The sequence below is a fragment of the Lacerta agilis genome, chromosome 8 (assembly GCF_009819535.1).
Source record: "Lacerta agilis isolate rLacAgi1 chromosome 8, rLacAgi1.pri, whole genome shotgun sequence".
Lineage (NCBI taxonomy): Eukaryota > Metazoa > Chordata > Lepidosauria > Squamata > Lacertidae > Lacerta > Lacerta agilis.
In genome coordinates, this window is record NC_046319.1 from 36059411 (window position 1) to 36072330 (window position 12920).

The following is a 12920-nucleotide window of genomic DNA, read 5'->3' on the forward strand; positions in this document are numbered from 1 at the left end:
CAGATTTACCCTGTTGGGAGAAATCCAGTAAATTGTTTGTGATGTTTAAGTGGCTTTTTACATAATACATTCCATAATCATGAAAACAAGAGCCAGTGTGGTATAGTGGTTAGTGTGACCGGCTAGGACCTGGGACACCAGGGTTCAAATCCCCACTTGGCCATGAAGCTCCCTGGGTGACCTTAGACCAGTCACTGCTTCTCAGCCTAACCCTTACCTCACAGAGTTGTTGTGATGATGAAGATAATAGGGAGAGGGGGAGAATGATGTATGCCACCTTGAGCTCCTTAGAGAACAGTGGTGTATAAAAAATACTAAATAAATAAAATAAAATAAAATAAAATAAAATAAAATATACTCCAACAACACCCCACTGCTCCATCACTGTTCTGCACAATGTCTACTCAGTGCCTGTTGAAATAAATGCTGCATCACAGACCCTACAAGTGTCCCTATTTTCCAGGGACCTCCCTGATTTAGAGAAGTCATCCCAGTTTCTGATTTGATCCCAGAATGTCCCATTTTTCCTTAGGATGTCCCTATTTTCATTGGAGAAATGTTGGAGGGTATTGGCGTGATCTGACCCCCGAGCTGTCTGAAGGCAATCCTATATGAGGAAGTTTTTTTAATGTTTAATGCTTTAGTATGTTTTTATATATGTTGGAAGCGGCCCAGAGTGGTTGGGGCAACCCAGTAAGATGGGTGGGGTATAAATACTAAAATTATCATATCGTGCCTATTTTCATCGGAGAAATGTTGGAGGGTATGGCATCACATGAAAGTGAGCTACTAGGAGTCAATGCTAGAGTACAAAGCTCTAAACAGCTTGGGACCCACGTACACAGAAGAGCACCTCCCATATCTCAGGTCCTACAACTGGCAGAGCAGAGGAGGCCCTACTGGTGCTGCAGCTGCTGGGTGTTGCATCATTGATGTGGAGCTGTGACAGGGCCTTTTTGGTGGTGGTCCCACATTTGTGAAATGCCAGCCATGTTGAACTGTGTCTGTCTCACTCATCACTAACATTCTGGAGGATTAAAAAAATAAAATAAAAATCCTGTTCACCCAGGCATTTGATGATTGAAAGATACTGTTCCCGGCATCCTTGACATTTGCTGTGTGGGCATGTGACTGTATTTAAATATCTGTAGATGTTCTTAATGTTTTCTATGTGTTTATTATCTTATTTTAATTGCATTGCATTGCTGGGCTGCCTTATTGTTTGCCACGCTGGGCTCCTTTGGGAGAGAGGCCAGGCTAGAAGCGCAACCAGTTCAGCAGCAGCAGCATCACTGCATGTGATCACTATCTGCCTCTTTACCAGCCTATTTGGCCAGGGGCTGTTCCCAGCACCACTGCTTGGGTTGAGGTAGAAGAAGGCAACTACATCAAACAGCTAGCCAGCCGAGGCCAGCAAAGCAAGGACAGCCATCTGATCAGGAGCATGCAAATGGCAAAAGGTGGCTCAGGAAGGAAAGGCTGGTGAAAATGCTGTCCCACAGCATCTGCCACTTACCCAGGGCCGGCCCACCCATGAGGCAAGGTGTCACAGCCACCTTAGGCAGCAGGATTCACAGGGGCAGCAGATCCTGATGTAGATCCTTATTCCTTCCCCCTTTTTTCCCCTGATGAAGATCTTCACTCATCTCTTCTTCCCTGGCCGGGGGATGGGGGACAACATTTTGTGGTTCGCCTCAGATGCCAAAATGTCTTGGGTTGGACCTGCACTTACCTAGTGGTAGGGCCGGCCCTGAAGAAGGGCTGTAGCTCAGCGTTAAGCATCTACTTTATGTGTAAAAGGTGCCTGGTTCAATTCCCGGAGTCTGCACCTTGGGCTGGGAAGGACTCCTGCCTGAAACCTTGAATTTCTGCTGCCAGTCCTTATAGACAGTTCTGACCTAGATGGACCAATGGTCTGACTCAGTACAAAGCATCTCCCTATGTTCCTATTATTTTGGAGCTCTCACCACCACCACCCAATAGGCACTGGTGGTTAGGTTAAAAAGTGTACATATTACATTTTCACCACATTTGCCAGGCAGTTGCTGGTTTTTTAAAAGGAAAACAAACAAACAAAATGGAGAAAATTTCCCTTATGTCCTCAAATTTATGGAAATGTTATATCTCTGCATAAGCCACTACGTCACTAGAAGTGTGTGGGAAACAGAAGGGAAGGAATGTGTTAAAATGGCAAAGATTCTTTGGAACAGCGGCAGATACCATTTTACAAAAGCATTTTTTCCCTCCCAGTATCGTAAGTAACACTCAAATGTTATCTCTTTTTGCTCAAAGGTTTAAAAGGGAGGAAATAGCATAGTTTTAACTTTTAAAGCAAGTGATAAACCCATGGGGGTTTCTTTTGCTTAGTTGCAAATCATGCTAGAAAATTTATTGGCTGGGAAGTTCAGCTTTGAGATAAAGTCTATATCGCCATTGCCTTTTCTACATCTCAAATAAATCATGCACAAAGTGGTATTTTAATGTAGAGCTTGTGTAATGTAACTACTAAGAGCCTGAACCAGGATTCAAATCTTGCCTTGCCTTTCCAATGGCAACTAAATTGCTGGAGGGGGGGAATTATCCCCCCCCCAGTGCAGATAAGTGCCTTCAGAAGAGTGCTGTATCAGGGGAGGGAAATGTTAAATTTCTCCTCCATACAAGTTGGGACTCCAATATTATCAGCCACACCCACCCCAATGCTATTTGCATTAAAGAAAACTTGCACATAGGGTTATCATATTTCCAAAAGTAAAAAACCAGGACACCCCAAAAGTTGTTGAGCTTTTTTTTATGAAAACCTGAAAGTTGTTGAGCTTTGTTTTACAAAAATGCCAAAAAAAGTGATTTCTTGGTTTACTTTCCGAAGATCCACCACCTTCCATAAATTCCTCCTGGACGTCACTTCTGCCTTTGATATCCCAGTAATGTCCAGGAAATTCCGGACGTATGGCAGCCCTAACATTGTCTCAAAAATGTATTTGTGATCATTCTTCCTCTCTTTGTTTTGGGTTTTGTTGTTGTTGTTATATTTGGGAAGGAGATGAAAGAGGGCTGACATCAGCACCTAGTATCCAGGGCGGCTGTCAAGGCCCCAGGGGCCCACAGCAGCTGTTTGATCTACTCCTCCCTTAATTTGTGGGGTGGGTTTCCAAGCACTCCATCTTCAGGCAGCTGGAAATAGTCACCCTTTTAATATTCCACAATATTCCTAACCTAGTGCTACACAGGGCATTGTGGGAAATTAAAAGGTTGCCTATTTGCAACTGCTCAGGAGATGCTCAGAACATAGGAACGAAGGAAGCTGCATTATACAGAGCCAGACCATTGGTCCATCTAGCTCTGTATTGTCTACATCAGGCATCCCCAACCTTTGGCCCTCCAGATGTTTTGGACTACAATTCCCATCATCCCTGACCTCTTGTCCTGTTAGCTAGGGATCATAGGAGTTGCAGACCAAAACATCTGGAGGACCAAAGGTTGGGAATGCCTGGTCTCCATTGATGGACCACGAGTCTCCAGGGTTTCCATCAGGAGTCTCTCTAGTCCTACCTGGAGATGCGAGGGATTGAACCTGGGACCTTCTGCATGCAAAGCAAATGCTCTGTCACTCAGCTATGGCAGCCAGGTAATCCCCAAAGGGACCCCCACGAGAGGACTCTTTGCCTCCCCAAAGCTGACTCTGAAACTAGACAAACTTCAATGCATGTTTCTGAAAATGTTATCCTTGTGCGTAAGTGGATCTCATGATGTCAGACAAAGAGACTTGACACCTGGATTGTACAACCTCGGATTGGCCACGGCGATACCCCTGGCTGTTGAAATGCAGCCTTCACTCTGCCAAAGGCCTGGCAAGTGGCATCATTTTTGGCTTATTCCTTCACCACTTTTGTTGGCCAACAGCTGCTTGAGCGAGCAACAAAGGGAAAGTGTGGGATTTCAGAAAGAGTGAGCCTGCCCTGGAGACTCCCATCAGCTGCATCTGATTTTACCTCTTTGCTTCCGACGCTTTGCCGTTCCGTACTGTGGTGAGAGTTTCGACCGTCTCTGCTGCGTATAACTTGTTCCAGGCTTTCAAGTGAGCAAATGCACTTTCCAAAACAGGGATTGGATTTCGGTTCATGTGAAAGAGCAGAGACTATGCTTTTAGCCGTGGCGCTGTGTAATGTAACTTAAGGAGGTTGAGGGGTGCCATGTTCTTTGCTAATTTGTACATGTTGTGCTGATTGGAACAGCTCAAAGGAGTGACATTTACCCTGGGTAACTGGAAAACGCCAATGCAGTCCAAATTATAGCCGGGGCAACTCTATATACTGACACAGGAAAGCCACAATTGCGGTACTGTTCCGAAAAAGAAAAGGGGGGAAATCAGTATCCTGGGAATCTCAGCTTTCATGTTTTTTGTTTGTTTGTTTTAAACAACAACAATAAAATGTGTTTCTACCCACATTTAATTGCAGGGATATGTTAGAAAGTGTATGGGCTATTCCCGAGTTGGAAAAATGTGCTAGAAACTAGAAGAGTTAATGAAAAATATTCCTAATGTTTTTTGGGGCGGGGCTTCAATGCCCTAGATAGGCTCCTAGCCCAAACCCTAAGTATAGATAAGACAGAATACATTGTGCAAAATTATGCTAACAAAGCAATTTCGATTATTTTCCACAATCTAAGCAGGACTGCAAAAATTCCTCTGTTCTTCACACAGAATTGTTCACTACCATGGCCCAAATTCTTATTTTCATTTCCGAGTACTTTTTTTTTTAAAGGAAGGGGAAGTACCTGCTGATACGGCTCTACTGGCTGGGCCTGATGAGAGCTGTAGCTCAGAACATCTGGAGGGTACCAGGTTGGCAAAGGCGTACTCTCCAACATTTCTCCTATGAAAGTAAGGACGTTCTGTTTGATAATAATAATATCAGGCATCTTCCAACATACGTCAAAACATAATAAAACATAATAAACCATTAAACATTAAACATTAAACATTAAAAAAAACCTTCCCTATACAGGGCTGCCTTCAGATGTCTTCTAAAAGTTGTATAGTTACTTATCTCCTTAGCTCAGGGGCCATGAGACATTTTGACACCTGAGGTGGACCAGAAAATGGTGTTTCCAAGCCAGAGAAGAAGAGTGAGTGATCTTCATTGGAAACGGATGGGAAAAGACCACTAGCTCCTATTAGCCAAGAGGCCACTGTAGAAGTGGCATGGGGGTAGAGTTGCTGAGGAGGTGGCAGATCCAGCCTCCAAGGAGCATACTGTAGCTGTTGGTTCTACCACGGCAGTGGCAGTGGCAGTGGGCAATGCATTTCTTGAAAGCTGGATCTGCTGCCGCTGTGGATACTGCTGCCCAAGGTAGTCATCTCACCTTGCTTCATGGGTGGGCCGCCTCCAGTCTTGTCTTGGAATAAGGCAGCTTCTCCTGTTCCTGTTTAAACCATGAGAACTGGAATCTTCATTTATTTTTAGGGTTAGGGAGAGCACATGTGTTACCTGAAGAACAGCCCAGTTTCAATCCCTCTCATCTCTGCCCAAAATCCTGGAGAGCTGCTACAAGTCAGTGTAGTAGACACTAGTGAGTGACATGGACAATTGATCTGACTGCGTAGAAGGAAAGTTGTTACTGAAAATGCTGAGGAAGATGGACCATTAGTCTGACATGGAGCAGGCAGCTTCTAATGTTCCTGGGAGAGGGCTTTAGCTTTCTAATAGGTCTGAGGCCCTATTTCCGCCATCTCCAGGTAGGTCTGGGGAAAACTCCTTTATGAAACACTGGATAACTGTTTCTATCCAGTGTCAATAATACTGAGCTAGGTGGACCCACGGTGTGACTCAGTAGAAGGCAGCTTCCTATGGTCTTGTGTTAATGCCAAGACCAAGGATATATTTTTCCTGGTGGAAAGACATTTTTCCAGATTGGGTAGTTGAACAGACAGCTGAATGAGACTCTCTGCTGTCCTCCTGTAATGATGGCCTTGCTCTGTGTATATAATTAGAGGTCAGGGGAGTGTCCACATGGGCACATTAATCCTGCGGTGGAGACCACAAAGTCTTTCTCCCATCCATAATCAGAGCCTGACCCGGCAGGAACAGCAACCACCATAATAGCTCTGTATGACAATGCTGCATTCTTGCCAGGCCTACTGAAGGAGGCTGGGGGTGAGGAAGAGAAGGGAACATGGGTCATTTTCCAGGAACATCTAAATGAAAAGAGTTTTGTGCCTTTGCGTCCAAAGGGACAGACAAGAATGAAGAAAGCTCATGAATGACCAATGACAACATCTGATGAGAGTCCTGGTTAAGTTTAGAAGAGACCTGCAAAACTGGCCAAATATTGGGGGCTGCCTGGTACCTCCTCCCCATATTCTGCACAGACAGCAGAAAGCAGACATCACTGGTTTGGCACCATCCAGGTGTTTTGGACTACCACTCCCTTGAGTCCTAGCCAGCATGCCCATGTTGGCTGGGACTGATGAGAATTGTAGCTCAAAATACCAGGTTGGTGAACTACCAGGCTGACTAGAAATGGAGAACTTATGGAGCCCTAGGCTGGCCACTATGTGGAACTGGTGAGAGCTACAATGAGCTTGGTGTTAAGTCCTGGTTTACAGCCAGAATTAAAAGCCAGAAGAACATCAGAAATGTTGTGGGTTTGGGTGCAAAGTATGCATTAAGCAACTCCCTTCTGAAGGCTCCTAGGGCTGGCAGAAGGGGTGCAAAGACAGTCCCTCTCATCTCTCCTGTGCCCACAGAGACCTTCCCTAGCACATGTACTGTCCCATCACACACACACCACTGAAATTAAGTTTGAAAGAAGCCTTCATTAGCCAATAGAAAGGTTTTTCCAGTCACAATACGAGGGTGATTTGATGCAGTTACTGCTGAGGTGCAGAGAGCTGTGGTAATAGTATGCATTTGGTGCCCACAACAATTTCTCTGGTTTGCAAATGGGCCTCTGGGCCCCAAAGGATTGGTGCCCTGTGATCTGGACAAGCATCCCTCTTCCCACAGTGGTGAACCAGATGCCTCTCAGAAGCCTACAAGCGGGGCTTGAAGGCAGCAGCTCTCCCTTGCCATTGCTCCCCAGCAACTGGTATTCAGAAACATATCACAGATCTGAAGTTCATGACAGAAGGCTGTTGCTAGACCTTTCTTCCTCAATGGCATGGTCTGCTCCAGGGACGGTGCGCCAGTGGCCTTCTAGCCACTGTTGGACTCCAGCTCCCAACAACTCCAGCCAGCACAACCAATAGTCAGGGAAGATGGGAGGTGCAGTCCAATAACAACTGGAGGGTGACAAGGCTCACTGTTGTTGTTGTTCAGTCGTGTCCGACTCTTCGTGACAAGGCTCACTGTCCATCACCTAATTCCCTTTTGAAGCCTTCTAAGCCAGTGGCAGTCACCACATCATGGAGTGGTGACTCCATATTTAATAATCTGCATAAATAAATAAATAAATGCCCTGCTGGCAGTACTAGATCAGACTGAAGGTCCAGCACCTGGCTTGGGGTGGTGATGTGTCCTACTTTACAAGGGGCAGCCCTCTGTTTCAGTGTTCCTCAACCTTGGGTCCCTAAGCATTGTTGGACTCCAACTCCCATCACCACTCCCTAAGCTGACTAGGGATGGTGGAAGTCCAACAACATCTGGGGACCCACAGCTGAAGAGCATTGCTTTGTTTGAAGGTGATGGTGGTGTTTGTTTTCTCCTTTTGATTTCTGTTCTCCAGTCCCCAGCCTCTATTAATTATTTGTGGGTAACATGCCTCATCCTGTCTTCATTAATTTAAACTCAACTTCCACAGGTCAGAGCATGTTGTCTTTCTGAAAAAAAATACTAAGCTGTGACGCATTACATATGTTTGGTTCTTTTTCAGATCAGAAGTTCTTTAGGAGAGAATTCCACATGGACCCCAAATTTGAACTCCAAGCTGAGTGCAGATAGAGTTATGGCACACTGGTTTGACACAGCAGGAATGTGCACTTATCTAACATTTGATTGGTTAAATTAATTTAACAAAAACATTTTAATCAACCACAAAGGAGCCCCCAATTCATTGATTTAAAAATGTTCTACTACGGGCTAACTACTTCTCCATTATTTTTAATACAAATGCTTATGGAAACTGCAGGTGGCGTCATCTTAGAAGAGGCTTTGCTTCCTGTGTGAGAGAGAAAACAGAGAATGTCTCTTTCTAGTTGATGTTTCTTGCAACATCTGCATGAATCATATTTTTAAAAATGTTTCTTCAGAACTAAGAAGCTTTTCTCATATGAAAATATATGCAGATTTAATCAATAGAGACTGCAATCCTAATAGCACTTCAACAGCAAAAGGCACTTTTTTGTATTCATTACATTTTTGTTCTACTCTGCAAGTATTTTAATCACACAAAAGTCCTGGTTAAGCAAAGAAATAATAATCGCCCAAGGCCACCAATGAATAGGCCTTGAACCTGCAATTCCGACAGTCACATCCAACATTCTAGGGCAGTGTATTACAATAGCTTTACAATCAACCCAGATTCAAAGGCTTACAGGGAGAAAACATCACTCATACGTTTTTTTTCCTTCAATGACAATGTTTATTTTTTGACCATAAAAAATGTTACTTGACAAAACCATTAAAAAGCAAACCAACAAAACTGGACAAGTTAAAAAACAACAACTTTCCCCCCAAAATAGTTATTCTCTCATTTCTTCTTCTTCTTCTTCTTCTTCTTCTTCTTCTTCTTCTTCTTCTTCTTCTTCCACACCCCTTATACAAAGGACATTATTGCACCTTATCAGAACTTTACCAAGGTGTCCAGATAATGCACCATCAACATATTCTTCGGTATTTGCAAGCTGCATGTTCATGTAGCCATCGACGGAAGCAAGGTAGCCTTTGTATTCCATCCCCCACTTCAGCTTCACCATCACTGGCCTCCCAGTCAGCCCGTTTAGGAAAGGCTTTGGATTGAGAGGCAGACTCATAGCAATCAGACCAACCTAAGGGCGGCTGCGGCAACAAAAAAATTACTCGCAGGCAGCACGTGTGCCCGCCAAAGCTCTGTCACTCATACATTTGCATATACATCTGTGCAATCTGTGGCCCCAACCAGCTGGATGAAAGAAACATCCTCATGTGGAAGATATCCCCAGGATGCATCTTAATTTTCCCCATGCAGAGTTGCTGGCAAAAGAGAAATGTGTGATCCATGAGTCAGGATATGTTTCCACACAGCGAAGAACAGCTCTGGATTCCATCCAGTGACAGAGCTGTGTAGCGAATTTGACCAACTGGTTATGATTTAGCACGCTGGAAAAATTGCAGTGCCTGATGATCCATAGATGGGTGTGCATCAGGTGGAAACACGGCCGTTTGCATTTCAGAGGGTCTTCCAGAAGAGGTTGGTAACAGGCTTACTTCCACTTTTAATCAATAAGAAAAACACACGTATGAAATTTCGGAGATGGCGGAGAGAGAAGAATCTCATAGCCAAAAGAGAGAGAGAGAGAGAGAGAGAGAGAGAGAGAGAGAGAGAGAGAGAAGCCTTAAAATGCATGATTTGGACTAGTGTCAGCCAAGGGCTTGGCAACAGCTGGAGTATCTCAGTCAGGGCCAACTTAACTGCTGAAAAAGGCCCACCCATGGCTGCATCCACTGTTTTTCAAAACTGCAGAAGTTTTGTCATTCCAGAGCATTGTAGGTAAAAAAAGAAAAAATGGCAACAACCAACCAACCCCCCCCCCCCAAAATGGTGGCTGCTATGTTTGTACATTGGACAACTTGTTGTTTTTACCCATTATACCAAAGAATAATTGAACTCCCGGGACATCACATTTATGGGGTTGGGGGGACTGAGATGGCAGCCGCAACCACAGCCCCTTGGGGGGGGGGGGTCTGGAGCACAGACTCTGGCAAGAGTTCCCCCTGGCAGCGAGCCCTGGCAACTGCCTCAGGATGCCAGGTGCTGACGCCAAGCGTGATCTCAAACCCAAGGGAAAGAAGTAGTAAGATTCAGGGGGATACGAATGAGAGGTAATGAGGATAGATCCAAGGAAAGGAAACTGAGACCAGAATAGCAGAAAAAATTACTTTCCCAGTGGCAAAGAACCATCATGCTGCTGAACGATCTCCTAAGGGAAGAATAATCAAGCAGCTCAGCCCCTTGCAAATTACAGGATCAACTGAGGATGATTTAAGAAGCAGCCTTGCATGGAAAGATGCAAATGAGCTCATGGGTAATTTTCATCTCTCCTTTCTGTGATTATAGGAGGCTTGGCTAGCACAGGACATGGACAAATAGCATGGCAGCCCTAAAGAGCAAAGCAAAGTTTGCTCCAGTTCCTCCACCCCCACCCCCCATTTATTATTTTCTACCCAAAGTGTATGAAGCCATAATTCGATGCAAACATTTCATAACTGAGCAGATGTGAGAGCAGGTGGAGGTGGAATCAAGATTGTGTCTACTTAGCCCTCCCACGATCATGGTCAGTGTTATTTGCTCAGCAGCCTGTGCAGGCATCCTTTCTGTTGCACATTTGTGATCGTTTGTAGTCATGATAGAATCGAAGCAGTTAAACACAATTCGGCTTTCAATATTGTTTGTGCCTGCTACAGTTTGGAGGGCAGTGATACTGCTCCTTTTCCAGTCGGTGCCTGATCTGTAGCTTCCTGCTGAAATCCTATAACCTCGCAGACCACAAATGTTCTGGAATGGGGAGGGGGGGTTGTGCCACTTTTTGTACTGCAATTGTGCTCCTTTGGGTGGCGATAATGCAGAATCACTTGGGAAGCATCACAGATCTAATATAGCAGAATGATGTGCAGATGGTCCAATACAAGTCCACCACTAATATACTATTTTTGCAACAATGGCATGTTGCAGAATACACCTGCAAGGTACCCTAAATGAGCATACACCTGTATCCTCCCCTGCAATCCCTAACCTGTGAGGGAAATGGAAAGTGTGTAGACAGGAGGCTGTGGAACAACTGAAATTGTGAAATAATAGGAACATAGGAAGCTGCCTTATAGTGCCTATCAGACCAGTCCATCTTGCTCAGTATTCTCTGTACTGACTGGCAGCCATACTCCAGGGTTTCAGGCAGGAGTCTCTCCCAGCCCTACCTGGAGATGCTGGCGACTAAACCTGGGATGCTACCATTGAGCTGAGATCCTTGCAGATACATTCTCCACATATAGAGGCTGGAGCCAGAACAGCTAGCTTGTCCATGATTCCACCCCAACCACCACCCCAATGTTCATTTCTACCAGGAAAGAGCATACATAAATGTATTGTGCAAGAACAGCACATTCCTACAGTTTATATTGGTTTCATCCCAGTCCTGTTCTTCAAAAGTAAGTCCCTTCCAACTGGAGCCAACGGGATTTAGTGGTGACAGGATGGCCGCACAGGTGTAAGTGATCTGCAAGCCACATCTGTTGAAATGGTTGCAGATGGTGTAAACATCCAGCAGATGTCAAATCGGCCTTCATTTTTCATCCTTGATAGCCAATATAAATTTGCTTTCTTCATCATCATCTCTCATCCTCACCAGATCACATCTTTATGGCCTTTTCATGAACTGCCTCCAGCAGTTCCTCGTGTGCCACAATTTTCGTGATAAATTTCAGTCTGATGTGTGCACATCCACCTGCTTCCCAATCCCAATTCATCAGCACCACTAAATCCCACTGTGGGTGGCCTCTGTGCCCAGAATCTAAACATATGCAGAGGAGTATCTGCAGCATTTTATTATTTTCATTTCATTTGTTATATATGTGTACCGCCCATTTTCTGAATGGAGAAACTCCTTTAGATAACCTGACCCCATACTATTTAAGAAAAGCTTGCTGGATCAGGCCAATAGTCCATCTAGTCCTACAACATGTTAGCACCGTGGCCTATGGGAAGTTTCCAAAGCACAACCTGGACACAACAACATTTTTCCCTCCTGCACTTCCCAGCAACTGGCAATCAGAGGCATGTTGCCTTCAGCTGTGGAGGTAGAACATAGCCATCAGTTAATAGCCATTGATAGTGTGATCCTCCATGAATTCATCTAATCTTTATTTGAAAGCCATCCAAGTTGCTGGCCATCACTGCCGCTTGTAAATCTATGTGCTACATGAAGAAGTACTTTTACTTTTACCCGAATCTTGCAACATTCAGCTTCACTGCATGTCCACGAGTTCTAACATAATGAGAGAAGGAGAAAAAGTTTTCTCTAGCAATTTTAACATCAGCACTCTGAATTATTCTGGATATGAATGAGAATATGTACGTCATTATTGTGTTATCCTTTTGAAATCTATGGTGAGGGTTTAAAACCTACAATCCCAGGAGAATTTTTAGAGGCACCTCAGTCCGTGTGTGGTTTCTTTCTTGTTTATTTCATATATTTGTGCATCGTAACATCCTCAGGGATATCTTTTGTCCTTTAGCACACCGCTTTTCAAGCCAATCCAGATTAGATTCACTATCATTTATGATCATGTGAAAAGAAGCTATAAAACACAGCACCTTTCTTTAAAGGAAAAAAAAGTTGTGTTTGTACAAGAATCTGCTGACATATTGCAGAGTGATAACATAATAGTGAAATTAGCCAGATCGCTGTTAAGCTGTAACCTGGAATCGGCAAAAAAAGACAGGCAGATCTTGACCATGCTTTGCCTCTCCACTATGCAACTGGCCCTATTCTTATTATTTTTTTACATGAAGAAACCTCTATATTTTTTCTTAAATATTTGCTGTTTCCCCTAAAATGTTGGCTCAAGACTCAACCGTTTGTGATAACAATTATGTTTAAAACTACTACTACTACTACTATTACCACTTGGGTCATAAATGATTTCTGAATTTCTTTTTTTAAAATTTTTTCATGAGGGATAAGGCTATTAGTGGATAGTAACCACAATGGGTATGTTCTGCCTCCA

At 44.1% G+C, this 12920-nt stretch overlaps 1 protein-coding gene across 1 annotated transcript; it reads right to left on the minus strand.

Moving 5' to 3' along the window:
• Positions 1-8698: 8698 nt before the first annotated feature.
• LOC117052186 (small nuclear ribonucleoprotein F-like) lies at positions 8699-9043 on the minus strand (the record flags this gene model as incomplete). The annotated part of the gene is made up of 1 exon (XM_033158960.1): positions 8699-9043. A coding segment is annotated over exon 1 (273 nt), but the record flags the coding sequence as incomplete, so codon positions are not given.
• Positions 9044-12920: the final 3877 nt, after the last annotated feature.